The sequence below is a fragment of the Anser brachyrhynchus genome (genome assembly GCF_964034855.1).
Source record: "Anser brachyrhynchus genome assembly, chromosome: 25".
In the NCBI taxonomy this organism is placed as follows: Eukaryota; Metazoa; Chordata; class Aves; order Anseriformes; family Anatidae; genus Anser; species Anser brachyrhynchus.
Window position 1 is genome coordinate 5,001,275 of NC_137718.1, and position 25,448 is coordinate 5,026,722.

The 25,448-nt window shown below is 54.1% G+C and overlaps 1 protein-coding gene across 2 annotated transcripts in view; it reads left to right on the top strand.

Annotated features, from left to right (window-relative positions):
- The window catches only part of OPCML (opioid binding protein/cell adhesion molecule like), a 332,104-nt gene that overhangs the window by 19,068 nt on the left and 287,588 nt on the right, over positions 1 to 25,448 (top strand). For both annotated transcript variants that reach the window (XM_080568130.1, XM_080568131.1), the window contains exon 2: positions 20,651 to 20,853. In XM_080568130.1, the coding sequence (XP_080424256.1) occupies positions 20,793 to 20,853 (61 nt within the window). In that variant the 5' untranslated portion in view covers positions 20,651 to 20,792. The remainder of the gene's footprint in view (positions 1 to 20,650; positions 20,854 to 25,448) is intronic.

The window sequence follows — 25,448 nt, forward strand, 5'->3', positions numbered from 1 at the left end:
CCATCCATCCTCCCACTGCGGTCCTGTCAGATCGCTCGGCTGTGCAGGGGGGGACCTGTGTGGATCATTGATGGGAGGGAGGGAGATGAACACAGCAGCTTGCTGCAGGACAGCCTCCAACCTGTTGGGTTTTAATGGGTTTTCTGTCCCCTTCCTGCACGTCCTCTGGTTTGCGGTGTTTGAGTGCTGTTAAACAGGCTCCATGCTAGATATCTTGATGTGATGTGATAAGAGGCTTCTGTAAGAGCTTTGAGATGTGAGTCACAGCTTTGATAAACAGTTGTGATAAGGTGCAAGTACCCCCAGCACCAGCCAATCCTCCTAGGCACCTTGAGCAGCTGTTTATGCCAAATTCCCTGAATCTTCACCAATAACCTCCTCACCCAGGTCTTTCTGGTGCTGGCCGTGCTACAAATACCTTAATTCTGCCTGCACCTGCATGGGGACAGCCAGAGCGTGGTGTTTGTGGCAGAGCTTTGTCCTCGGGAAGCTTGGTGAGATGAACACCGCAGGTAGAGGATCGTAACTCCGCAGGATTCAGTGGAGCAGCACGGGCTTGTGCCCAGCTCTGCTCGTGGTCCTCCTGCCCCGGTGGTACCTGGGCGCTGTGCCCCATGTCAGTCGTGGAGCGAAACTCCCTGAGCCCATCCGGCAGCATGCAACTGTCATGAGCTGAACCAAATAACAGCTTTGCTGTTGTATGGGGCCACATCTCTGTGCTTGGGAACACTCTGAGCTTCCCCTGCATCCTGGGAGGGAAGAGGGACCCAAAGCCCTCCCGTGCCCATCTTACCAGGGCTCAGCTTCTCCGTTTCCCCTTGCCGAATCCCCAGCAAGTGGAAGCACCATTTTTCAGTAAAGGGTGTGGGGACAGGAGCTGGCAAACTTTTGAAACACAAAAGAGAAAAAAGGAAAATATAAATGATGCTGCCTGTGGCCTGCAGATTTAATGATATTTACCCATTTGATTGATGAAGATGATGAACGAGGCTTCGTGGCCTGTTGAGGGTGAAATGTCTAAGTACCAGGATGGAGAGTGAATCAATCACTTCTCTGGTTCCCCTGCCAGATGGGTTCATCAGTTAACGGCAGCTCCCAACAGGGTCGTACATTACCCCTGGCTGAGGGACGGCGTGTCAGCCGTGCCTGCTGACTCCTCTCTGCAGAGATCAATAACCCACGGCGAGGGGAAGCGAAGCAGCCTAAATGCAGCCGCTAAAACTGCTCTCCAACTTTATTCTTGTGTTAAATTTTGTTTCCTAATATACATGGTTCCCATCAAACAAATAGCAAGGGGTGGACTAGACCATGCCACGTGGTGCTGCCTTCCTCAGGGCTGGGTCCTCCACTGGGAGGAAGGTGGAGGAAGGTGCTGGGGGTTTGCTGGAGAATAGGCTGAGTAGTCCTCTGGGTGCTTGCAGTGGAACTATATTTTTTTGGAGGGGAAGACGTTTTTTTCATGGTGTTTATTTAGTATTTGAGCATTTGCTCATCATTCCCATGGTGAAACCCATAACTTCGTTGTGAAGACTTGTCCTGTCCCTGATTTTTGGGCAATAGGATTTGGGTCACAGAGGCTGAAATGTTCTCCTGCAGCATCCAGAGAACTCATTCCTTTCGCATCATGAAACCTACCCTCATTGTGCAATTTAAATGTCACATTTTTTTGGGGGGAGGACTCTATTATTTTGAGTACTATTTACCTTGTGTCGGGTCCTCAGTAGAAGTAGGTGAAATATTTGTGGACATGTTGGTCAATGCACTTTGAAAAATAGTTGCACAGAACCACGTAGCAAGCTCGGGACTTGGGACGTTCATCAAAAAGTTTTGGGGCTTTATATTTCCCGAATTCTACCAACCTTGTAAGCCAAGCCATTGTGATTTATGGCTCTGTGTTACGCTCCTGTGGAACTCGCAGGATTTTGATATAAAATTCTCCTGGCTTTAACTGTCAAGTTTCACCTGAGTCCTGCTTGGAGCCCATTATTCTTTATGTTGTCATTTCTGAAGAGCCTTTTACAGCGGGAGCTTGCCGTTCTATAGCACTTAATAACGAGCAGGTTACACTCCCGAGTAAAGAACGTTCTGCTATGTTCAAACCTTTTACAGTGATCATTGCGCCTGTTGATGTCCGGGACAGATATGCAGAGTTCTTTGCAATGTGTTCGGGTAGGGAAGTGCCATTCTGCTCAAGTAGTTTTCGCTGTGATTTAGAGCTTAGAGAGGTGCTGGAGGATTTTCAGCTATGGGAAAAGTCCCAAATTGTGTCAGCAGAGAACGGGAGGCTCCTGCCTTTGGTGCTGCGAGCTGCCCTTGGATGGAATCCGGCCCTCTGTTGGACTTGGTCTATTTAATCAGGATCCACTGGGGATCTAACCTTAATTATCTGGCCTTAATATGATGGCCTTAATGTCTTGGTCAGGCATAGGTGCTGTCGCATGCAGAGGTCCTTGCCAGGCATTAAGAACACGAGGGAGGAAAATGTTGCAGAATGCTAGAAATTAAGAGCGATGTCCTTGCAAATTGCATGTCCAGACCCCAAATTATAAGGAGGAAGATGATGTTGGCCAGACCTGGTCAGCGAAATAAAAAAAAAAACAACAGAGAAATGTCATGGTCACCTCTCAGCCAAGGGTGGCATGAACAAAAGGAAGAGAAGGGGTGATTTTGGGGCAAGGCAGATGGACAGGGATGTCTCAGCACTGGTGATTTTGTGTATCTTTTTTCCCTTCCCTGTCTGTGCTGCAGACTCCCTGTGTGACCTTGTGGATGTTTTCAAATCTTTCTTTTCCTCTTATATCTGTGCAGTGTGTTTAAGCTGCTTCCTGGGGCAAGGAGTGTGTCTTACAGTGTGTACTTAATCGAGATTTGACTCTCATTTGAGGTTTCTGGGCACCACTTTTGTTATCAATAATAATCACGGTAGCAAGAGACCAAAGACAAAGCAACAATTCCCAGGAAAAATAGAGCAGCAGTGTTCTGCTGTGTTGGTAATTCAGGGGTAAGGAATATAGATGGGACTTAACAAGAATCCAGGAGCACTGTAGAGCTCCGGACTGCAGTCCCAGGATGGGCAGATAGCTGGTGTCAAATGGCTGCTGTAGGACAAACAGAGCTCCCTGAGCTCTTTGTGGGCAAGAAGAGGGGAAGGAGAAGGCAAATATTTCAGAGGGAGGTGTTCAGGAATTCACGGGGGCAGAGCAGAGCTCAGACTCAGCCTGGTCCAGCTGTGAGATGGGTCCTGAGTCACAGATAAGGGTGGAGGAATTGGGGAGAACCCCCATCACCCCCAGGATATCCTTGCCAAGCCTAACTTGCAAATATCATGTGAATTAGAGCTTTTCCAGGTCGGAACTGCTGGCTAAACTCCACGAGTTACATTCAGCCCAATGCAGCCATCAGAGATTGGCTTAAACTCATTATCCTCTTTTCATTAGCATTAGCCATTAGCTCTGGTAGCCCTGTTATTGATATAAATGTCTCTGAAACCTTCTGAGCTCTTGGCTTCAACAGATTTCATAGGCTGGTTGGGGAAAGTGTTTCTTTTCATCAGCTCTGAATTTGTCACTATTTCAGGGGAATCAAAGGGGACCGCTTGTGTTGCGAGGCGGGGAGGATGGAAATACCAGATGTACTTTGTCTCTCTCATTCATTAATTCATATACATTTATCATAAGGCTTCCTATTTGTCTCCTTTTTAAGATAAATAATCTCAGCCCTTCCAATCCCTTGTCATACGGTGACAAGAGTGATTTAAGGACCTGGAAAAATCCTATATGACAATACAGCAACTGGTGTATTTCGCCTGGTCATCTCGTTTCCTGAGGGATGGAGCAGAAGATGCAGATGACCGGATTGAATATGTTGTTTCTCTGAAGACGTCCCACTGAGCAGTAACACGGGGACAAACGCACTGGTACACATCTGTCCAAACACTATTTTTCATTTTTTTAACACATTTCTGTAGCTTTGGGCTGTGTTAAGTGTGGCTTGAGTAGGGAATAAGATTAATTCGGGGGGGCTGCCTGTGTAGCACCGTGGGTCCTGAGCCCAGAAGTGGATGCTGAAAGTGCCAGGGTCGTTCACAGCACGGGCATGATTTTATAACTTGAGCGAGGTTATAGCTGTGGCATTTGGTTAAGATGTAATATAAATTGCAAGGTGCCTCCTGGATGATTTGAAAGAGCTCGGCGGCCTTGTTCCTTTTCTCCTGGTTTGAAGGCTGTGCATCCCTTTTCCCCCCCAGACTACCCAAGTCTTTCTGGGGTTATTCGGGCAGGCTCAGCGGGGCACCGCTGCCTGCGCCCCGGTTAGAAGCAGCTCTGTTTCAGGACGCTAATCCTATTGTAAACCCCAGAGCTTGGATATCTCTAATAACAATTCCTGGCACTTGAATGGTGGCTTGCGCACATCCCTAAAGCAATCAGTAAACACGGAGCTAATCCTCCCAGCACCCTGGGAGCGGCAGGGTGAACAATTAGTTAACCTTTGGGCAACAATTGGTGTGCCAAGGGGGGGCTGGTGTTGTTTTCAGGGCGGGACGAAGACCCTGGGGGTGTCTGGGTGCCCCCAAGGGGTGTCTGGGTGCCCCCAACAGGAGTCCAGCCAGGAGCACAACTCGGCCAAGGGATGTCTCAGCACCCTTGCTGTTTCCCAGGTGCTCCCAGGTTTTTTTGTTGTTTATGAGCTCGCTGTGAGCTCAGACGGAACAAACTGTTTGAGAAATCTCTCCCTGCAGCCCGGCCTAATTTGCCCTGTCAATCCAGTGCTCGCCTTCCTTTGCTCGTATTTAGCGCCATTGATTTATCGGATGGCAGGAATATTAAGAACCTCGAACTATTAGTCCTGATTACAACTTCTTGGCGGCTTCATCACTCCCCGAGCCTCGCCGTGCTCCTGGCGAGACTTGCCCCTTCGCCGGCTCTTGAGCACGGGTTTTGCTGCTCTCCTCAATGCGCCGTGCTCGCAGGGAAAGGTGAGCCTCTCTGTCTTGGTTTTGGGGAAGGGGGGAGGTGGAGTGAAAGGAAACGACTTTCTCAAGCTGAGATAGACTCATCTATAGCAGAGCCAAAGAAATGAGGTTGCTTGGGTCTTTGCCTTTGGAGCTCTCTTCATTTCCTCGCTGCTTCCAGTCCCTTTACTCCCTCTGGCTGCTGCCAGTCCTGTACTAGCACTAGCTCCTCTTTCCTGCAATTAACAAGCTCGTTAAAGATCTCAAGGTCTTTTTTCTTGGAGTGGCCTGCACTATGTCCTCCTTCTCCTCCCTTTTCTGGCTCCTGAATGCTTCCAGGGAGAAATGGGGTCTTCGCAGGCGTTTTCTCACTGGGAGCTCATGAAGCTCCACTGGAGAGCAGGAGCGAACTGCAAAGACGTGCTGCAGGAGCCCTGCTTTTGAAGCTGTCACTGGCCTGGATCGGGAGAAAAATAGCCTCAGGCAGCAAGGGGAGGGGAAGAGCGGGGAATTTGGGGTGAGAAAAGTGCTGAAAGGAACAATCTGCAGGCAGGCGTGCTGCAAAGGGGGGGATACGTGGGTGGGCAGCGGGCTGTGTGCGCATTTCCCAGGACCAGGAGGTGTGCGGTGGGGATGCTCAGCCCCAGACACGTGCTGCAGTGCGAGGGTGCTGCGGAGCTCATAACCCCGTGGGTGGCTGCAGGAGGCCGTGTCCTCGCCTGCGCCGATGGATGCGGGGCAGAGCCCGGCCTGTGTCTGTCCGAGGGGCTGCACGTGCCCGGGCTGGTAACGCATGAGCTTGTTTGTGAGGAGGTGAGCCAGGGGCTGCCGGTGCTGACAGCTCCTCCTGCCACCCTACCCTTCCATCTGTCCTCGTCGGCTTTGCCAACTGTCCCGGCCCCTTGCTCGGCTTCCTCTGTGGTCAGCGCCCCGTGGGCAGGAGGAAAAGCTGCCCAAGAGGAATTCATTAGCGGGGGCAAAAAGGGAGAGGAAAGGCTTGTAGCTGAACCCGAAAGCACCACGCTGTTTATGCTGTCGGTCAGGGAGGCTCTTACCTCTGCAGGGCCTTCTCAGTGATGTTGGGGATGTGGAGATCCCCCAAAAGCAGTGCCCAGCTCCCTGCTCGGGGTTACCAGCTATGAAACGCTTCAGAAATGATGCCACAGCCCAGGCTGCATTTCACAGTGGGGGGAGAAGAAGAAATAAGCTCCCCCCACCCCTGTCTGCCCTCAGTGAGGGGTCTGCAGCCCAGGCAGCAGGAGATGGATGGGTTCCTCCGGTGGCACAGCGCTTGGAGAAGCAGGACCCAGACCCCAGAGCCTCCTTTCTCCAGAGGCTTCCCGCTGAGACGAGAGCTTCGTCTCCGGGCCCGTCCGTCCTCAATCACTCGTGGCCTCAGAAACGTTTCACAGGCAGAGTTTCCAGTCTGCTGGTTTGAGCCTCGCTATGTTGTCTCGGCCCATGGCTGGGATGTTGTGTCCAGCACTAGGGAATGAAGAGATGGGCAGGTTGAGTAGGAATTCACCTTCCTCCTGACCTGCTTTGACATAAATTTAGGTTTTTTTGCTCCATTTCGGTCCCACTACACAGTTTGTGGGAGCGCTGGTGCCAGCTGGGACACCAAATACCGACGTGATGGGAGCGGGCTGAGATAAGCCAGCCTCGCTGGGGACAGTGGAGAATATTTGCTCTTTACTTGGGACATTTGGACCTGTAAATCTGTTGTGAACAATCCTGCAGTGCCCTCGCACTGCCCTTTCCCTCGGCCGTCCCCTGGTCTTGTGGCTCGGCGGACGGGAGAGCGGCGAGCACGTTCCTCACCGAGCAGCCAGCCTGCTTAAGGAGCTAAATTTATTTCATTTTCTAAACTGCAGCTGGGAAAAAATAAGGAGCCATTAGGCTGTCAGTTGTCAGAGCTTTACGGGAGCATCGACGCATCGTGTTTTTCTTTACTGAGACATTAAATGTGTCGAGACCCGTGATGGACTGCCTGGATCAAATGCAGAGGGCAGACGGGATGGCGAGCCGGGGCAGGAGGGCTTGCTCCGTCCTCCCAGCCTGTGCCAAATTTCCAAAAGGGAAGGGCCAAATCCTGGCCTCTTTGTGACCACACTGGGTGGCTGGGGTTCAGATGGGGTGGGGACGCCGCGACTGGGCAGGCTCTTGTAGTTTGAATTTATTTTTTTAAGAGTTTTTAGGATGCACAGAAACCTCCCCGAGCCCCTGATGAGCGGATTTGCGAGGTTCTCCCGAACGCGGTGTTTGGTCTGCATGCACGCGAGATGTATGGCAAATATTTTATTTCAGATGCTGGCATATTTGCACTGGCACTGACTGCATTACATGTGAGTGATGAAAGGCCCTGTATAAATACGGTGTTTCCATCGGCATCGATTGCATTAGGATTGCAATTACATTTGCAACGGAGCCGGCTGCGTTACGCGTGTCGTTACGTTGGCTGTCATCCTCAGAGCTTGCCCGTGGCTGGTTTTGTTTCCCTGGAGCAGGGACGGAGCTGTGGGGGTCAGGGTGTGCAGGGGCACCTCGGTGCTGTGCCTGCCCCGTGCCACCAGCCACGTGTCCCCCGTGCTGGGGACAGAGCTGGCTCCTGCCGCTTCCCGCAGGGACAGCCGCGAGGAAGGGAGGACCTCCGGACTCGCAGGATGCCCTTGAAAAGTTCCTCCTCGCGCTCTGTGCTGGCCTCCTTATTACAGAAGCTAATTTCTTCGCATCATCTGGGTAGTAAAATGTCCTTCCTGCTTCGATTCAGCCTCTGTCTCACGCTGCCTTTTCTTGTTTAGCAAGCAGAGGTGCTGCGGGCTCGGGGGTGGTTTTGATATTTTCCAAGTCAATATCCCTTCCCGGTAAGAACAAGATGTGATCTCCGTGCGTGCGTGTCCGTGGGCTCGCGCAGAGGCAGCCTGTTGCTGGGAGAGGAAGAAAGGGACGTGCATTTCCCCAAAGCAGGCGGGGAGGGATGGCTTCGCCTTTTGTTGTTCTCTGAAGCTCGCGTGGAGGATGCCCTTTGCTGCCCTGCTCGGGAAACGTTGTCTTGCTTTCTCTGGCTGGACGGGAGGGAGCTCTGTGACTGTTCCTTGCCCGAGGCCAAGGAAGTCTCCGTTTCTAACAGATTAAAAGCAGCTGCCTTCAGCTCAGGCAGCTTTCCCCTTGCCTGAGCGGGTGTTAATGGGAGAGGTTACGGGGCGATGAGAGCGAGGGCTGCAGCAAGAAGGGGCAGAGGGTAGGGACGGTGGGAGATGAGGCGGTGAGAGGAGCGGCCATGGCTTTGGAGGTTTCCTTCAGCTGCTTTCTTAATTATGGAGGTGATGAGGAGCTGGCCTGGTGGCCCTGCCTTGGCCACCCCCGGCCCTTTGGAGGGTGGGGGCTCTGCCTCTGGCCCTCAGCCGCTGCCCCGAGGGTTTGCATGGAGAGAGCCAAAAAATAAAATCCACGAAGGGGTGAAAATGGTGAGGGGGAGGAAGAGAAGAGGAAGGGACACAAAATACACTCCCTCTCTGACAATCCACATGAGTTTGAAGTCAAAACATTCTGTGCATGTCTGCTTTTTTCCTCGCTCACCACCTGGTAGCTATTATCAGATGACAATTTATTCCAGGCATCCTCTTGGGGAGAGATTTCACGAGCAGAAAGATTTTTAAACCCGGGAAAGGGCCCTGCTGAGCCTCGGGTGGCTCTTGACTCCCACCCGAGCTGTGTCCCTTGCTGCTGGCTCTGGTCCCCTCGTGCCAAGCCGTGGAGCTGTGCCTTCACATCCAGCATCCTCCTCTGGCTCCAGACCAGCTCTGCAGCGGGGAGCCTTGGTGGCACGGCTGGGACAAGGGGGTAGGGGTGGTGCACGGGCTCTGTGGGTGTGCTTAACAAAGAATTTCCATTTTTTATAACCGCTGGAGGTACGGCGTGTGATGCAGATATAAATAGCTGCTGCCAGGGAGCAGCTCCTGCACCTCCCTGGACGGATGCTTCCCGCTGTTGTCTCCCACTCAGGAGTTTGTGGGGACAAATTGCTGGTTCGAGCAGCGCCTTTTGTCTTAGCTTTTGCCTTTGTCACAAAGGCTTATTAGTCAAATCATCAACTGCTAGAATATTACTTCGTTGCTAATGACACAGTAATGGGTTGCACTGGGATAACGCGACTCCAAAAAAGCCTGTATCTTATCACAGCGGCCACCTTGTCCCTGCGTGTTACGGCTTTCCCCTCGTCAGTGGGGTTGTGCTATCAGAGCATTGCCGTGCTGCCTTCCCCTTGTGCTCTCCCCGAGCTCCTTGCGAGCACCGAGCTGAATCCGCACGGGGCTGCCCGTACCTGGTGCCGGCGGCTTCGCCTCCCGGACGGTGAGAACAGACTCACTGCGCGTGGTTTGGTTCCCAGCGCGTGCACTCACAAATCACTTCGTTTGGTGGCGATGATGGGGAAAGAAAAAATCATCCCGATCGCTTTGAGTGTTATCCCATGATGAGCTAGTCAGAAATTAAAATATATATATAATTGTGACTAATTTGACGAGAACGTCCGTGTTTCTTGAGTGAGTTACTTGCAGCATGTAATACAACTGGCTTGAGTTTGCAGCGCACTTTGGTGCTGGTTCCCGAGCGGTCAGGCAGGGCCGTGCAGCCTGCCTTCCCAGCACAAATGGGGACAGCGCACATTAAAATGAATTCCGAATAACGTGGCCTTTATTGTCCCTCTTAGGGTTGGGGGGAAGATGCTGAGGGAGGGGAGGGGAGGATGCCTTCAGGTTGGCTTGGCCCCAGCTGCCCTGCTCCTGCCCATGCATGTGGGACCACAGCCAGGTTGTCTGTGCCCACAAGTCCTGTAACAGTGACAGGGCGGGGGTTTGTCTCTGCAGGGTCCTCTTTAGAGATGGATTACGATGTGCTTTAATTTAAAAGGTGGATTTGCTGGCAGGCAGTGGATGAGGGAGCGGTGCCTATACAGCCGCCGGCCAGCCCCCAGTCACTGCATCGCTGTGATGCTGGATAAAAGCAGCATGAAGCGAGGAGAAGTAAAAAAAAAAAATGAGGTGGAAGAAAAAAAGGAAAAAAGGCTGTAGCAAGACCTAGTGCAAACCCCCTCCTTGTCCCAGCTGTAGGGGTGTCCAGCGAGGGGGGCTTGGTTGGCAGGCATGCAGCTCTGCGTTGGGGGCTGCTCCCCAACAGCAGGAGGCAGAGCGCGGTGCGCAGCCGCTTGTTTAGAGAGCTTTGGTTTTCCGAAGTTCAAAATGAGATGGCAAATTGAATTTGTTCATGAGCACGGAGGCTCTCGAGGGATTCCTCTTTAATTCACTAGGCTTGCTTTAAGGGACTTTCTGTTTTAGCACAGAAAGGACGGGCTTGCTTCATTTCTGTTTCCTTCTTGCTTCCTTTATGATTTTCCCTTTCCTCATGGATTATGCAGTCTGTCCAAGAGCAGAAGTGTCCCTTCCCGTGGTCCTTATCCCAGTGCCAAGCTGTCCCTTGTCCCTTTGTGTGCAGGACTTCCAGGCAGGACTTCCCTGCAAGCAGGGGGCACCTGTTGAAGGGGATGTAGAGCTGGGGGGCTAGCGAAGCCCTGCTGTGCTTTTGGGGCTGGCAGAGGTTGCAGGGCCTTGGTCTTTCTCCCAGTTCTCTTTGCACCTAGCAGGAGTTTTGGGGTGAAACACTGCCTCCAGGTAGCAGCTTTGCACAGGGGGACAACGTGCACCATGCAGCAGCACCCGGGCCAGCAGCAGTGCACGTGCTGCAGCGCCCGGCTCTTCCCCAAACCCTCCCCATGGTTGCAGGGATTAAAAATAACCACACACACCTTTTGTACAGCTTTGGGAGGTGGGTGATTTCTGTGTTTTCCCCTCCCGTTTTCAAAATGAACACGAGTGCAGCTGAACAGGCGGAGATCTCCAGCACATGACCGTGGTATGGTTTTGTCTCGCACTTAACCCGACAGCACCGCGGTTTGCTAAACTCAGGGGGCTGCTGGTTAAAGCCAACCCAGCGTGCGTTACCAACCAGGAAACCGGGTGATTTTTGCTGTGTTTTAGGTTTCGCTATGGTTTGAACGTCAGCCTGGATTTGTTGTCCTTCTGGGAGCGTCGGGAAGCGGCAGGCGGAAAGGTGCAGCAGTAAAATTCATTGTCTGCCGAGCCTGACAGTGGTGTGGGTGTGAGCCCTGCACTTCAGGCAGGTCCTCGAGGTTGTAAACCCCATGGAGAGGAGGCGATAAACCCAGAGGCTCCCCAGCAGACCTGCACCTCTGCACCCCCCGTGCAGCCGGTGGGGCTCTGGTGCACACCAAAATGTGCCCTGGAAGGTGCTACTGAAGGACAAAGCCTGACGATGTTTGGATCTTAATGTTTTACAGCTCCCCTGCCTTCGAACAATGCCTAAAAATACAAGTGTATGCAAATTATAAACTAATTTAGATGATGGAGCATGGGAATATTGCTCATACTCCCCAAGCATGGCATTTCCAATCATATCTTCGTTTCGTTTTTAAGCAAAGAAATCATAATCTTGACATGTTTATCATTCAGTGCCTGCACCAATTATCTCTTTGGGTTCATTCTATAGTTCATAGAACTGATAGATTATGATCATGTTGTTAAGAGAATTGTGCAGTCATTATTCCTCCAGCTGGAGGAGAAGTTGAAAAACAATTATAAAGAATGATTCTCCTTTGGATTGCTTTCTGAGTTCATGAAATAGGCAAGTTCCTATTACCGGGGCCATGAGCTGCAAGGCTGCTGCCACTCCTGGTTTTGATCTCCTGTGATCCAAACCAGATGACTTGTAAAGCTGATTTTTCCCTAGCAAGCTTCAGTTGTAGTTATTATTTTTTTATGGGTTGATTTTAGAGAGACGAATGCTGCACAGGACCTGAAACCACGCAGAGGGGTGGTTTCCAGTTTAATTAGCACAGGGGCAGGGGGGATGTGCCAGCGGTTGCCTTTTGGGAAGTGACGGGGTGAGGTCTCGAGGCCCAAGGTTTGCAAGGAAACAGCACAGCGCTGGCATCGGCGTGTGATTTTGACTTGAAACCGGATGAAGTGCGGTTCCTTCAAATTAAGCCCTGCTCGGAGATTTGTTTCCTTTCACAGTCCTTAATGAGGCTCAGGGGACTGCGACCCCCAAAGAAAACACTTGCGGAGCTCCTGCAGAAGGAGCCCGCTGGGACTTGGGCTGCTGACGGCAGCAGCGTGCTCCTGGGGGAGAGCTTCCCTTTGATCCCCAGAAGGAGCTCTCTAATCCCTTCCATTAGCGCGTGTGAGCAGCCAGAGGCCTTCCTCCTGTGACTGATTGTCCCCAGAGGAATACATTCCCTTTCCGTTCCTTCCTTGCCCCAGCTCTCCGCGTGCGCTATTGAATTTGTGAGTTACTTGACCAGAAGGGAACGGGCTCAGACAAACAAATGGCTTGTCAAGGCATCATTGCCAGGCTTAGATTTCACCTCCTTGTCTCTCCAGGGCCTCCTTTCCCTTTCCTCTCCCAGCTGGTGCTCAGGGCATGAGCAAATGGCCTTACTCGGGGCACCGGCTGCGTGTATGCTTATCCGATTTGGGGCTGGCTGAAAACCGCCGTCCCCCAGGCCTTGTTTCGCCTTCTCCAGGCGGTCAATATTGAACGCGTGCGCAGATCTATTTATTTAATAACGCACCCTGTCAATATTTATGTAGCGTGTACGGGGCTGGGTGATCCCGAGCAGTGTGGGCAGTGCCTGGTGCTCAGAAGAAGCTCTCCAGGAGGGGCTCGAGAGACTTTGTCATGCCTCGGAGCAGCAGCTCGCCTTTCTTTTCTCCATCCCCTCTCCAGAGGGCTACCACAGGTTTTCCTCTGGGAAAGACTTTAGCCAGGAGACCACGTGCTTGCTGTGAGCCCCGGATTTTTTGGAGGGCTGTTAGTGTGGGTTTAGCTGCTCCATTCTCCTGTGCCAGCCCTGGGTGAGGATATTTGGGTGCATGCTCATGCAAGAGGGATGTGTGGCCCCAAACTACGCCCATGATTTAACACAGAAGCTGTTTTAATTGGTTGCTGCACCGGCGGTGCCAATTTGCCATGCAAAGCGTGGATCTTTCTCCTGGCATTACTGGGAGCATGCAGAAATGGGATCCCTCCCAGTCCCACCAGCGTCTTGGAGCTGCTGGTGCCACTGGAGCAGCTTTTTCGGGTGGAAGCAGGCGAGCCTGGGGTCCCCCCCTTTGTGGGAGGGTGGCCTGGATTTGGCAGCAGAGAAAAAGCAAGGGCTCAGCACTGGGGTACGGGGAGGCCGGCTGGGGGCTGCTCGCTCAGGTTTGGCAGAGGAGCCAAGGGTCCTTGAAACTTTAGAGGAAAGCTGGAGAAGCAAACATTTATTATTTCTGAACACCTACCACCCCGAGCTCCTGGAGCTAACGGGCTCCCTGTAGCTCTCGGCTTGTTAGTATTTGGTAGATGGATAAACATGCTTTATTTCTTTATAAAGGGGAAAGGTTGTTTACAAGTTATAAAACAGAATGGAAATGCTGTTTTCCATCAGAAGTGTTTCGTGAACAATAACAAAATAATGTTTAAAAAGCCCTTGAAGTGTCCCTTTCAAATGAAAAATCAGAGTGCTGGGAAGAATATTAAGCGCTCACAAAAACAAGGTGTTAATGCTTATTAATGAACTAAGAAAAAAATAATAAAATACAGTTGAAAGCAGAAAAATACGCCCGGTGCCAAAACCTTTGTGAAAATGCTTGAGCCGGAATACAGATCTCCCCAGGAGCTGGTTGTGTCTCTTTTTTAAAAACAAAAAAAGGCCCCAAATCTCCCCCTGCTCCCAACTCCTGCGCTCGCTGCATGGCCACGGGCTGCCCTGGAAACGCGGGGAATGGCCCCGGGCTGCAGCACCTGGGCAGGTGCCTCCTGGGGTGAGGAAAAACAAGCCCTGGGGCTTGGGGAACTGAGGTGCTGCCTTATTAATGAGGGTCAGGAGGAGATCTTTCTGGGTAGGAAATGCCCTGGGGGTTGGCTATGGGGTTCTTGCATCTTCCTCCGCAGCATTCAGAGCAGGTCGCGGGAAGAAACGCACCGGGGATGTGGTCAGGTGCTTGCAATCCTGTTTCTCCGAGTGTATGGCTCCTTTTTTTAGCATTAGAGGCAGGGATAATATTTGTGGTGAATTGTCCTTTCCTCTTAATTGCTGTAGCAGGGACAGAAAAAGCAGCTTTTAAAAACAGACTGACGGCACGTGGTGAGTCAGAGCAAGGCTCCCTCGCCTCGAAGAGTGGGGCCAAGGAGGATGCCGGATGTATTTCCCTTTACTTCATGGCCAAACCAATTACAAAATAAAAATATTTCCAAGTGCCAGAGGAGGGAGCCAGCCAAACACAGGAAATCTGAAAGATTTTACTTTTTAATGTCTCTTTTCCTAATAAAATGAGGATAAATTGATCGGAGCGGCACCGAGCTTTGCGCACGCGGCGTCTGGCACTTGCGAAGGAGTCGGTAAAAAACTGGAGATGGTGCCTGACTGGTGCCATGGGTGCACTTGCTTTAAATGGTGAAACTTTGTGATCTCTTATCCTAGAGGGCTGGGCTTGCTCTCTTTGCCCTGTTCACGGGCTCCGGGTAGTTTCTTGCAATAGCAGCTTCCCTTGCTGGGAGGGTTTGCACGGCGAGAGGAGCTCCGGCGCCGTTTGTTGGTGTGCTGGGGAGCGGGGGGACCGTGGTGCCGCCAGGAAAAGCTGGGGGAGGCAGGGAAAGGGCCATCTGGGAGATGCTGGAGGCGTCTCTCCTCCCTGCGGCGTTGCTGTCGCAGGCAGGGATGCAGTGGGAGAGCCGGGGGAAGAAGCGCTCTGCCCTGGGCGATGCAGGTGTTGCTGCAAGGTGGCCCTCCCAAAATGGCTAAATCCAGCCCCAAATCTCCGCTCTGGTATTAGGGATGGGTGAGAGCTGGCACTGCTGGGCTCTTGCCACTCGTCTGTGGGCCTCTCCTTTTGATTTACTTGCACTCCATCCCTCTGCAAATTCCCATTCCCCGTCAACTTGCCTCGCAATGTGCCGCATACGAAATGGAGGAGATAAAATTACAGAATCTCAGAATTGGCCGGGCTCAGTGCAATATATAACATACCAGATGGCACTACATGATGCCTCTGAAATATCTGTGCAATAGCATTTTAAGAAACGTATAAGTGATCAGGCAGCATATGGAAAATACTTTCTGTGCTGCGCGAGGGAGCGGTGCCCCCTCTCCCGGCACCTGCTCGCTTTGCGGTGCGCTCGAAGGGTCGCATCCTGACCATGGTTGTGCCCGTGGAGCAGGGCACCTGAGCCGTGCCGGAGGTCAGGATTTCAGCCTGATGTCCCCAGGTTTTGTGTCCCCAGCCCTGCTGGGTGCCTCTGTGCAGCAGCAAGGGCTGGGGCACGCCGCAGGGCTGGGTTTGCAGCGGCGGGGCGTGCTTGGGACGTGAGCTCTCTGCACTACCCACGCTCGTGCAGAGAGGTATTTGGAGCTGTCAGTCTAGCGTGCTGTCTGTCTGTCCACCCACCTAAATGTCTATAAAAATCCAGGGTTTATTAAATGTCTGTGAGCCCAGGACAGGCTGAGTCCTGCTGCTGAGGCTGGGGCTCCTGATCTGCTTTATTCTGTATCCACGTGTCTGGCCCGAGAGGTTGGAGTCTGAAATGCGCACCTTGGTCCCCATTTCTGGGTTAACCCACAGAAAAGCCCAAAGTGGGAATCTTGCAGAACACAGACTTAGTTCCCTTTTTCATCTCCCCTCACTTTGTCCTCTGTTACCTTGATGGTTTTGTTTGCTGCCACGTTTCCCTTTAATCTGGAGCCCTCTGTTCTTACCTGAGCTATGGAGGACTGACAAGGAGAGCCACTGAGCACAGGGAAAAATGAAAGGGGCAGAGCTTAAAAAAATAAAAATGCTTTTTTCCCCCCTCTTATTGAAAAATACAAACATCCCCCTGTCCCTCCCCTTCCCCCCCCAAGCACACAGCCAGTAATTGATACCTGAGTTATCCTTCAACTATCTTATGGATCAGAATGCACCGTTTCTGCTGTTTTTTTTTTTCTTCCCCTCATTTTTTCCCTGAAGTTCAGTCATTTTGATCAAAGCTGTGCTCAGAGGCATTGTGGAGTCTCCATCCTTGGAAATACCCAGGAGTGACATGGTCCTGGGCGACCTGCTCTAATGTGAATATGGCTTTACCCCATGAAAGCCTTCAATGGGGTTGTGGGGAGGTGTGAAAGGTGCTCAGTCGGGGACGTGGCGATGGTCTGGGGACATGAGCAGCTCCTTGCTGGCTGTGCGAGGTGATGGGCACGGGGCTGGGATCTGCCGTGGGTTCTTGGCCTCGCCGTGCCGCTGCTCCTTGCTCCTTTGGAGGCTCCTTGCTCCTTTGGAGGTGCCTCATCCAGTGCTTGTGGTAATGATTCGTGACGGGAATTAGTACCCTGTCCGTCTGGCCCCATTCTGCCATCTAACAAGAGGAGATAAGTGCACTTAACAACACACCAGCTCTTGTTCAGGCCCCTTCTTCCCAAGCCAGAATCAATAGCAGGTCTCTCCAGCTTTTAGAGACTTAGATCCAGTCTTTTCATCTCTCTCTCTCTCACTTTCCCCAAGCAGCACGTGCTTGATTTTTCTCTTTTTTCCCTTCCTTCACGCCGCAGAAATTTTCCCCTTCTCCCTTTCATCTGAGCCCGCGCGGCGCTGGCCCAGCCGGGGCTGCAGCTTGAGCGGGCGATAAGGAGCCCCGCCGCGCCCGGCTTCCCCCGTCCCCACCTCGCTCCTCCGGCCGCCTTTATCTTCAAAGTGCGTTATTACGAGCACTAATTAATCCTCCCAACACCCCGCTGTGGGAGGCGAGGGAGATGCTCACCTTCACCCGTGGTGCCCGTTCCCGTGCCGGGGGGTTTCTCTCCTTGGGCGTCCCCGCTCGCTGCTTTGCTCGCCTGGGTTTTTGGGGAGCAGGAGCCCCTCGGGCAGGCCGGCAGGATGGGTTATTTCTGTGGTGGCACCTGTAGGAAAGCAGAAAGCCTTCAGTTGTCCTGTCCTCGGCCACGGCTGGAGCCGAAGCAGCACGAGGTGACGGCGGAGGCCGTGCAGCTGCTGGGGACAGCGGCGACGCCGCAGGAGTTTGGGGCAGATCCCGGTCTCCCTGGGGTGTCTGAGCTGAAATATCCTCTGGGCTGGGTGCTGAGAGCCAGGAGCCGAGTCCTCAGCTCAGCTGCCTTCGCCTGCGTTTTCTGTTTACTCCTTCAGTAGCTCTGAGTTCAGAGAGCCTCCTTTTTTTTTTTTTTAAACTACTTTTTTTTTTTCTTCTTTCCTTGCATGAAATGCAAATCAATAGATGTTGTATTCACATTCTAACAAGATGTCAAGGAGAAAAGGGTAGCCTTTCATTCGGGGAGAGACGCAAACACGGGGGAAGGGGAGGAGGGAGCAGCGAGGGGACAGGAAGAAGGGCGGGGGGGGCCGGGGGAGGCCCAGCCGCGCCTGGGGCCGAGGCCGCGGGGCTGCAGCTGCTCCGGGACCTTGTGCAGGGCATCGCCAGGGGGAGAGCACCAGCTAGGGACGAGGTGAGGGAGGCTCAGCCCGGAGGCAGGCAGGTTTCGGGGTAATCCCTTCACCCCAGGCCCGTGGAGGCGGCTGTGGGCAGGGCGAGGCCTGGAAGGAGCAAGGGGCAGCCGCCGCGGTGAGGCCGTGAGGAGACGGCGGGGGAAAAGACCCTCTGTGAAAGGCTTGTAAGGCGGTGAGGTATTTACCCCCCCCGAATCGGGGTGGTCCCGGGTGGAAGCGTGCACCCGGCTTGGAAAAAAATACTGGAAATACGCACCGAAACCGCGCTTAAATGTGCCCGGCAGACCATAATGCCTCCTTTCAGAGCTGGTGCTGCCTGTCAGATGCGAACGTACACTTCTGATCCCCTGCTTGTTAAAAACAACCAAGCAAGGCCGCACATCCCCAGATATTCCCGAGAAGCTCTGCCAGCTAAGGACGTATTTATACATCTCTTCTTTTGTCTTGGAAACCAGGCGAAACAGCCCGGTGCCCCGCTGAGCCCTGCAGAGAGCTGGGGAGCAGCTATAGATGCGTCTGCCCGACCAAAACGCGTTTGTTCCCATTTTGCAGGTGGGAAAGCGAAGGCATCGATGTGCTGAAGGCCTGGTCCCAGCTCGTACCCAGAGCTGTGCCCGGTAATTTAGGTGCCAGCCTAGTTGGCCAAAATAGATACAAGGAGACGAGCTAAATGTGCCTTGGGTTTGTTTAATAGTCACTGCAAGGTGGAGAAAAAAAATAGCATACGGGAGAAATGCTGTGGGAGGGGAAAAAAAAAAAAAAAAAGAATGTGTTGTTTTGAAATTTGCCCAAATATAGCTTTTCAACTCCGGTTTTTGAAAGCAGAGCAACATGTTTGTTCTGAGCCCATCAAACATCTCTGTTAATTAGAAATGAGCTCTTTGTTCGTTTCCTTTGGTTCCTCGAGGATAACAATATTTCCTTTTGCCTCGGGTGGTTCCGAGCTCCCGCTGCAGGTTTCGGAGCTGAGCCCTGCGCAGCCCCGCTCTGAGCTGGGGCGGGTGTGGAAATCCCAAACGCCTCCGTGCTGCAAGAAGCTGGGTTCCCAGCCCCCTTGTGATGCCTTTGGGGTCTGGGGGGGGAACTGGGGGAAGCTGGTTCACCTGAGGGGTTTTGCTCTGTGCCCCCAAATGCCTCTTGCATTGGGAAGAGGGGTGCTGAGCCTCTTGGGCTCGCTCCAGTGGTGCGCACGTGGCTCGGGATGAGGGGAAATTCACTTGGTTGAGTTATCCAAGCCGGCTGGGTATCAGCGAGGGGACAACTCAGCAGAGAAGTGTTGCCATGCTCGTCTCACGCTGAACAAGGCTGCTTGTTTTTTCCTCGGTGCAGTGATTTAGCTCTTCCAGAGGTCAAGGCTGCCGCGAACAATGTAGCTTTACTCCTCCTGAAAGGAGAAGTCCCTCGGCACGTTTCCTTCAGCATGCTCAAACCCACCGAAAGATGTGGGAGACGGGGTGCCTGCCTTCAGCAGATGATGTGGGAACGAGGCTGAGTTAAAAGCTTCTTAAAAACTTGTGGTTTATTCATGGCGAGCAGAAAATGAATGGAGATTGAGGGCTAAAAACCAGAGGGAGTTTGGCCTGGCGTTTCCCAGCCCTCGCTGGGTGAGCATCGTCGGGGTGGCTTTGCACATGGGGTGCGCCCATCCTGCTCCTTGGGGTGCTGCTCTGGGCTAACTTTTATTTTTTGGGGGGTGCGGGGGGGTGTTTTTTTCTTCTTCAGCTAATGAATTTAATGCAAAAAGGCGTCTAGAAGGAGAAGAGCCCAGGGAATGGTGGTGTGGGTCCTTGGGGGGGGGGGGGCAGAGGTGGTGGAAGGATGCCCAGGCAGATGAGAACAGGGACCAAAGGGAGGAGCGGAACAAAACCCTGGGATGGGGGAGGACGGGGTGGAGGAGTTCACCACCACTGGTGCCAAAAAGCTGTGGTGGGTTCGCAGCTGAAATTCCTTGAAATTTTTGGCCTAAAAGCACACTTGGGCTGGCCTGCAACAACAAAAAGAGACCTTTAGCCCCAAGGTAATGGGAAAAGAGGTTGGTTTGAGCAAAACTAGCCGTTTTAGTTTGTCTTTCAGCCTTTTAAAACGCTTACGATATATTTTTAACAAAGCTGCGATGAATATGAAATAAGAAACTCTGTTTTTTAAAAAATGTCAAAAAATAAGCATTCCTTTTGGATTTTTTTTTCACTTGGAGCCTTTTTTTTTTTTTTTTGGCAGTGCAGCAAACCCAATCCCTAGCCTGTAAATGCTTTGAGTTGGGGGTGGCTGTGCGAGGGGGGCACATCTCAGCTGGAAAATGTCACTCAGCCCCCGTGAGGGAGCTGTGGATGCAGCCAGGGAGCTATGGCACACGGCAGAGAGATGGACGGCCGCGGCCGGTGCTGCGCGTCGGCGGTGCTCGGTGCTCGATGTGGGAACGTGCTGGGAGGGTCTGGGGGAAGGCAGGGATCAGGGAGAAGCCGGAGGCTTGGGAGGGAGAGGATTGTGTTAAAAAGCTTGAGAAAACTCTCCTTTGCCTTGGTGGAGGCTGGATGGTAGCGGGCTGGGGTCAGGGAGAGTAGATACCCCGGGCTTGGCATCCTTTTGCTGCTCGGTGAGCCCACGGGAGGGGAAAAACGCAGCTCTGTTGGGATGCTCGGAGACGGCTCCTTCCCAGTTTGAGAGATTTTTGTGCAAAAGCCTCCCACTCACGTTAAAAAGCCGGGAGCACTTGCCTCCCTCGGCTGAAAGGCAGAGCTGCTGGCTTGTCCCCGGGGAGGGCACCCTGCGGAGGGGCGAGCCGGGGGGCAAAGAGCTCAACCCCCCCCCCCCCCCCAGCACACGCGGCACAGCGCGGCACCGGGCTGCTGGCGCTAGGGCACCGGTGGGACGAGCGCGTCCCCAACCCCGGCACGGTGCCGGGAAGGGTGCCCGGGGGTCGATGCCCACATTTAGGGCCCCGGTGGCAGAGGGAGCCCCAGAGAAGAGCGAGAGCGTGCGCGTCAGTCAGCAACCCGAACCAATGGGTGCCTGGTAGGAGGTCTGCGTCCCCGCTGCACCGACGGAGCCTGGTGCTCCTTCTGCTAGCTGTGCGCGTGTGTGCGAGGCAAAATCGGAGACACTGACTGCCTGCTCCCGTCTCTCTCTCTCTCTCTCTCTCTCTCTCCAGCTCGCTAACTCAGTCTCCCTCCCTCTGCAAACATTGGATTTAAACCTGCTCAGAATTCAGTGCAGACGAAAGCGGCAGCAGCGGCGGCAGCAGCAGCAGCAAGCAGCAAGCAAATCAGCCGCTAGCCTAGCGCAGCTCCAAGATGTACCATCCTGCCTGCTGGATCGTCTTCACCGCCACAACTGCCCTGCTCTTCATCCCAGGTAGTGCGAAAAGCTTTCTCTGCAGGGGGCTGCGAGGGAAGCGGCGCGGAGGGTGGGAGAGCCGGGCGGTGCGTGCCGGGGGGACCCGGACTTCATGCCCACAGCGCACGGACGCCCGCAGGCAGCGAGTTGCTCTGCAGCAGGCATTGCCGAGCGCTTCCAGCGGGGTTCAAAGCACAGGGGCTGGCCCTCCCGGGTGGGTGCCGGGTCCCGGCAGTGCTGGTACCTGCGGCGGGGGCTGGCCGGCATCGAACGGTGTGCGCAGACCCTGGCTGGGGGGAGCCGGTCCCCTCTGGCTGTGTGTGATGGGGTCACGCAGCTTTTTCCCCTTCCAAGTTGGGCACCTCCTGTGTCTCTCCCTCCCTCCCTCCCGTGCTATTCCCTGTGCTCTCCCCGCGTCCCTGCTGATTGCTGCCTGCATACCCGGGTGCCAGCCTGCCTCTGCCCCTTGCTCCCCTCTGCAAAGTGCAAACGAAGCCCCCGCTGCGGGCACCTGCAGGAGCCTCGTCTGTCTGCGCCGGAGGTGCCGCAACCTCTGTGAGCTGAGCAGGTGGCTCCCAAAATGTGGGCTGGTCTCAACCCTGCCTCTCGCCAGGCCAGGGAGGATGAGGGGGAGATGCCGGGGTTTGGGTCAAGCGCTGGCTCCGCGCTGATGCTCGGCGGTGGGGCAGCGAGCGCAGCCCCGCGCTGCATCCAGGGGAGGGGGCGGTGGGGGCGGCCAGCAGGGCTGTGCGCCGGGGGGAAGAAGCCTCTGGCATTTCTGGGCGATGATGTGCACTTCTGGCAGCTGAAAAGATCGCAGTCCCTGTTCTGAACAGACAGGGGCTGTGTGTTGAGGCTCAGACCCGATCTCGACCCAACGTGCGTTTTTCGCGACTGTCAGCCAGAATTATGTCGGGCTCGGAAGGGCAGGGACGAGGCACGGCTGTAATTTCCGCAGCTTTCCGTGGTTTGGTTCCAGCGCTCGTCTGCGCGGGGCTGGCGTGCGTGGGAGGATGAGGCTGGAGGGGGAGAGGTTGGTGGTGCCACAGCCGTGACGAGCACGGGGGGGACTCAGCCTGCAACTTGCTTCTGGAGGCTCGTGCCACGGGACCGCGCACGTCCAGGGGTCCCTTGGCAGGGCGGTGCCACATTAAAACTTGAGCTGTCAGCGCGGGAAGGAGCCGGGGGCCAGGTCCCAGTGATGTTTGGCATGATGGCAGCGGGGTCGATGTGTACCAGCCCTCAGAGGGCACGCGTGGGCTGCGGGACCTCCTGTGGCAGAGCCTTTCACGTGCAGCCTCCGGCTCTCCAGCAGTGCCTTGAGCCAAAATGGTGCACCCGTGGTTTAACGGAGAGCGTGAGGATGATGTGGCTGTGCGAGCTGCTCGTTTTTGGAGAATACAAGGGGGGCTGATGGAAAACATTACGATGCCTTACATTTCCTGGCACGGGGGCAGCTTGCCTCCCCAGAGCTGTGCTGAGCAGAGCGCCAGCTCTTCCACCCTCTTGCCACTTGGGTCAAAATGGCAAAGAAATGGATGCGAGGTAACTCAAATGGCGGACCAGGCAGGGGGAATGGCAGTGGATGGGCTGCCATCGAGGTGAGCCGAACCTGCAGGAGCTGGCAGGGGCCTGGCACGGAGCGCCTGGCGTTTGGGTGCCCTGCTGCAGTTCCCTTGGGGCCCGGGTGCCTGGCCCGAGGCTCGTGCTGGCTTTGACCTCTGTGCGTAGCAGGGAGGAAAAAGGACCGCGCGTTTAATCCTCCGGCAACTTGGGAGAGGTTCCTTGATCTGCACTTCGTAGTTGTAGCTTTCCCTTCTTATTTATATTAAGCAGCAATATCTGCTTGGGCTCTGAATGTCCCCTGAGCCGAACCAGCCTAGGAATTTGCCCAGCCGGGCTCAGCCGTTAATCCATCAAGCCGAAACCTGCTGCCTGCGTTAGAGGAAGGGAAACCTTCCAGTGCTGCCTTCTCGGTCCTTTTCCGACCCTTGGGGCCCGCACCTTCCCGGAGGCTTTTAGGGCTGTTTATTATTTGCGAGCGTAATCCCACGTGTCTTGTGCAGGTGACGCTCCCCCGGGATATGCAGAGGCTGTTTGTGAAGTGCGAACTCTTTTCCTCGCCATTTTTATGTGAATCCTGCGGGAGTTTCGCACGGGGTGGTTAAAGTGAGAAGGGAACCTGCTTTTAGAAGGTGTAATTAGAGTGAAGGGAAACATCACAACTTGAAGGCTCCTGCAGAAAATAGCATTGCAAAGTTATTATTAGCTGTAATAGCTTATTTGCCAGTTTTTTTCCCCCTCTCTCTCTCCCACCCCTGTTCTTTTCTTTTCCCTTTTTTTTTCCGCTCTTACTTTTGTTAGGAAAGATGCGTTTTTCCCACCGGGGCTCGTGTCGTCTCGTTACCAATTCACTCTTCTGGAATCTAAAGACACGAAAGGTTAATGCAGTAATGAAACCCTGACCCCTCCGGTCACGGCTAGCGTCTTACTCTGCGGCGTTTTATTTCGTTGTAAGACAAGTTCCCATCCAAAATAATGCCGGAGCCTAATGCTGTTGGCATCTGATGCCTTTGGGGAGGCGGGTTCCTGGGCATCGGTTGCGCTTTGAGGTGGGCTCTTGCCGATGGGGAGGATGTTGAGGGTTTTTAATGAGCTGCAGGACGGGGAGGTGCAGCGGGTAATTTGTTTGCCAAGCCAACGGCAAACGCTTCGAGCTGCTGGGGTGTTTTGGGTGCTGAGCAGGGAGCTGTACGGGGTGGGCTGTGCTAGGGGATGATGTGGGGTGGGATATTTTGGTTATTCTGCAGTTGTGGCGTGACATCATGGCTCTACAGGTGGCAAAAATCAACACGCGTCAGGTTCTTTAGACATTTATATTGCTGCCTTTGCTGCCCTGCAGGCTCAGAAGCGTGGCAGTGCAGGCTGCGAGACGTCCTCCTGGGCATCTGGCAGCCCGCTGAGGCTTGCAGAGCTGTCCCAGGGTGCTGCTGGCACCCCCTGCACCCAGGACCTGCTTTCTGCACCCCCCTGGTGACCGTGCAACCCCTCAGCTCGTGTGGGCTGTGCAGCTTTGGTGGTGGTTGTAAATTCGGTCTAAAATTAAGGAATAGACACTGCAGGGGTTAAAAATGCCTTTCGCTCCCAATTCAGGAGAGGTGGCTGGGCTGGGGAGCTGCTTCCTGTGGAGGCTGAGCGATGGCTTTGTTGTCCTGTCTGGAGCTGCAGTCTGTCTGTCCCCAAGCAGTGCCATGGCGCAGGCAGGCAGCCGGGAAACGGGGCTGAGGCTGGCCCCCAAATTGCCTCCCGGTCCCCTCTGCACCCCCCCGGCCGCCCCCCCTCTGTGGCAGGGGATGCAGGACTGGCGGAGGGCAGCTGATCCCTGCAACTAAACCCGAGGATAAGTACCTGGAGCACGTTGGTTCCACCTTAGCGTCATTTCAGTGTGAGCGAGAGGGACTTAAAGGGATTTTCTATGCTCTCCCAGAGGCCAGGGTTGGTAGCGGGTAAGGTGCCGCTGCCATTAGCCCTCCGTCACCCGGAGATGCTGGGGAGAGGTCCCAGCGCTGGTCGGTGCCTCCATGCCCTGCTTCCCATTTTCTTCCCTTTCTGGATGACATCAGGAGGGAACGTGATGGGAGGACTGCTAACGCAGGTTTTGCTCCAGGCAGGTTTTCACAAGAACTCTTTCCGGGGGCTTTGGGGCCGCTCTCTCTGGTGGCCGCTTTCCAGGACGCACCAAACTGGTGAATCTCGCCTCGCCTCTTCCAGCAGGTTCTCTGTGTCCCCTCGGTGCGTTCGCTGGCTGCAGCCAGCTGGGTGGAGGAGCCGTCTGCTGCCGTGAGTCCCTTGGGAAAAGCTGAGAAGGGAGAAACGTTTTCAAAGGCACCGGTGGGAGCTGGGTACCTTAACCCCAGTGCCTTTGAAAATCTTCCCCAAAGGCCTGAATGTTTGGTTATGGTGAATTTCAAGCTGCAGAAACAGCCGTGTTTGTATTTTACACTTGAATTTGCAATTTGAAGGTAGTGCTCGGCTGGGTTAGAGCGCGAACCCCGGTGTGTTTGCGGGGAGGGGGGCGACCTCTAGGTGCTCCAGGCAGGCAGGTCACTCACCACCTTATTCCCAAAGCCAAACACTTGTGTGGGGGTGGTTTTTTGTTTTGTTTTTCCCCTGTAGCATCCCACAGGGTCATCTGGGTGCAAAGCTGGCTGCTTTCCCTGCTGCCTGTGGCCAGCCTGGGCTTTGCAGCCCTCTCCTTCTCCCACCCCTCTCCAGCAGCGCCGGACCCCGGTCCCAGCTCTCCCCTGAGATGCTCCCAGCCGCTGGTGCGCGCAGGATGGGCTGTGATCTCAGCTGGCACCCTTCTCTTTTTTTTGTTTAACCTTAAAAAAATAATAACAGCTCTGCTGCAAAGCTCCTTCCCTCCAGTCATCCCCCCCTTTCTGTAATGAAGGCATGGTACTTATAATTACCAACGCAGCAACTGCGCGTACAGAGGTGGCTTTGACACTTGCTGCTCAGTGGGTGGGATTTTCAGGGAGCTCCTCTTTGCTTCTGACTTGGAGGAAGGAAGTACTTCGCTCCTGCTTCCCAGAAGTGCAGGGACTTGGGTT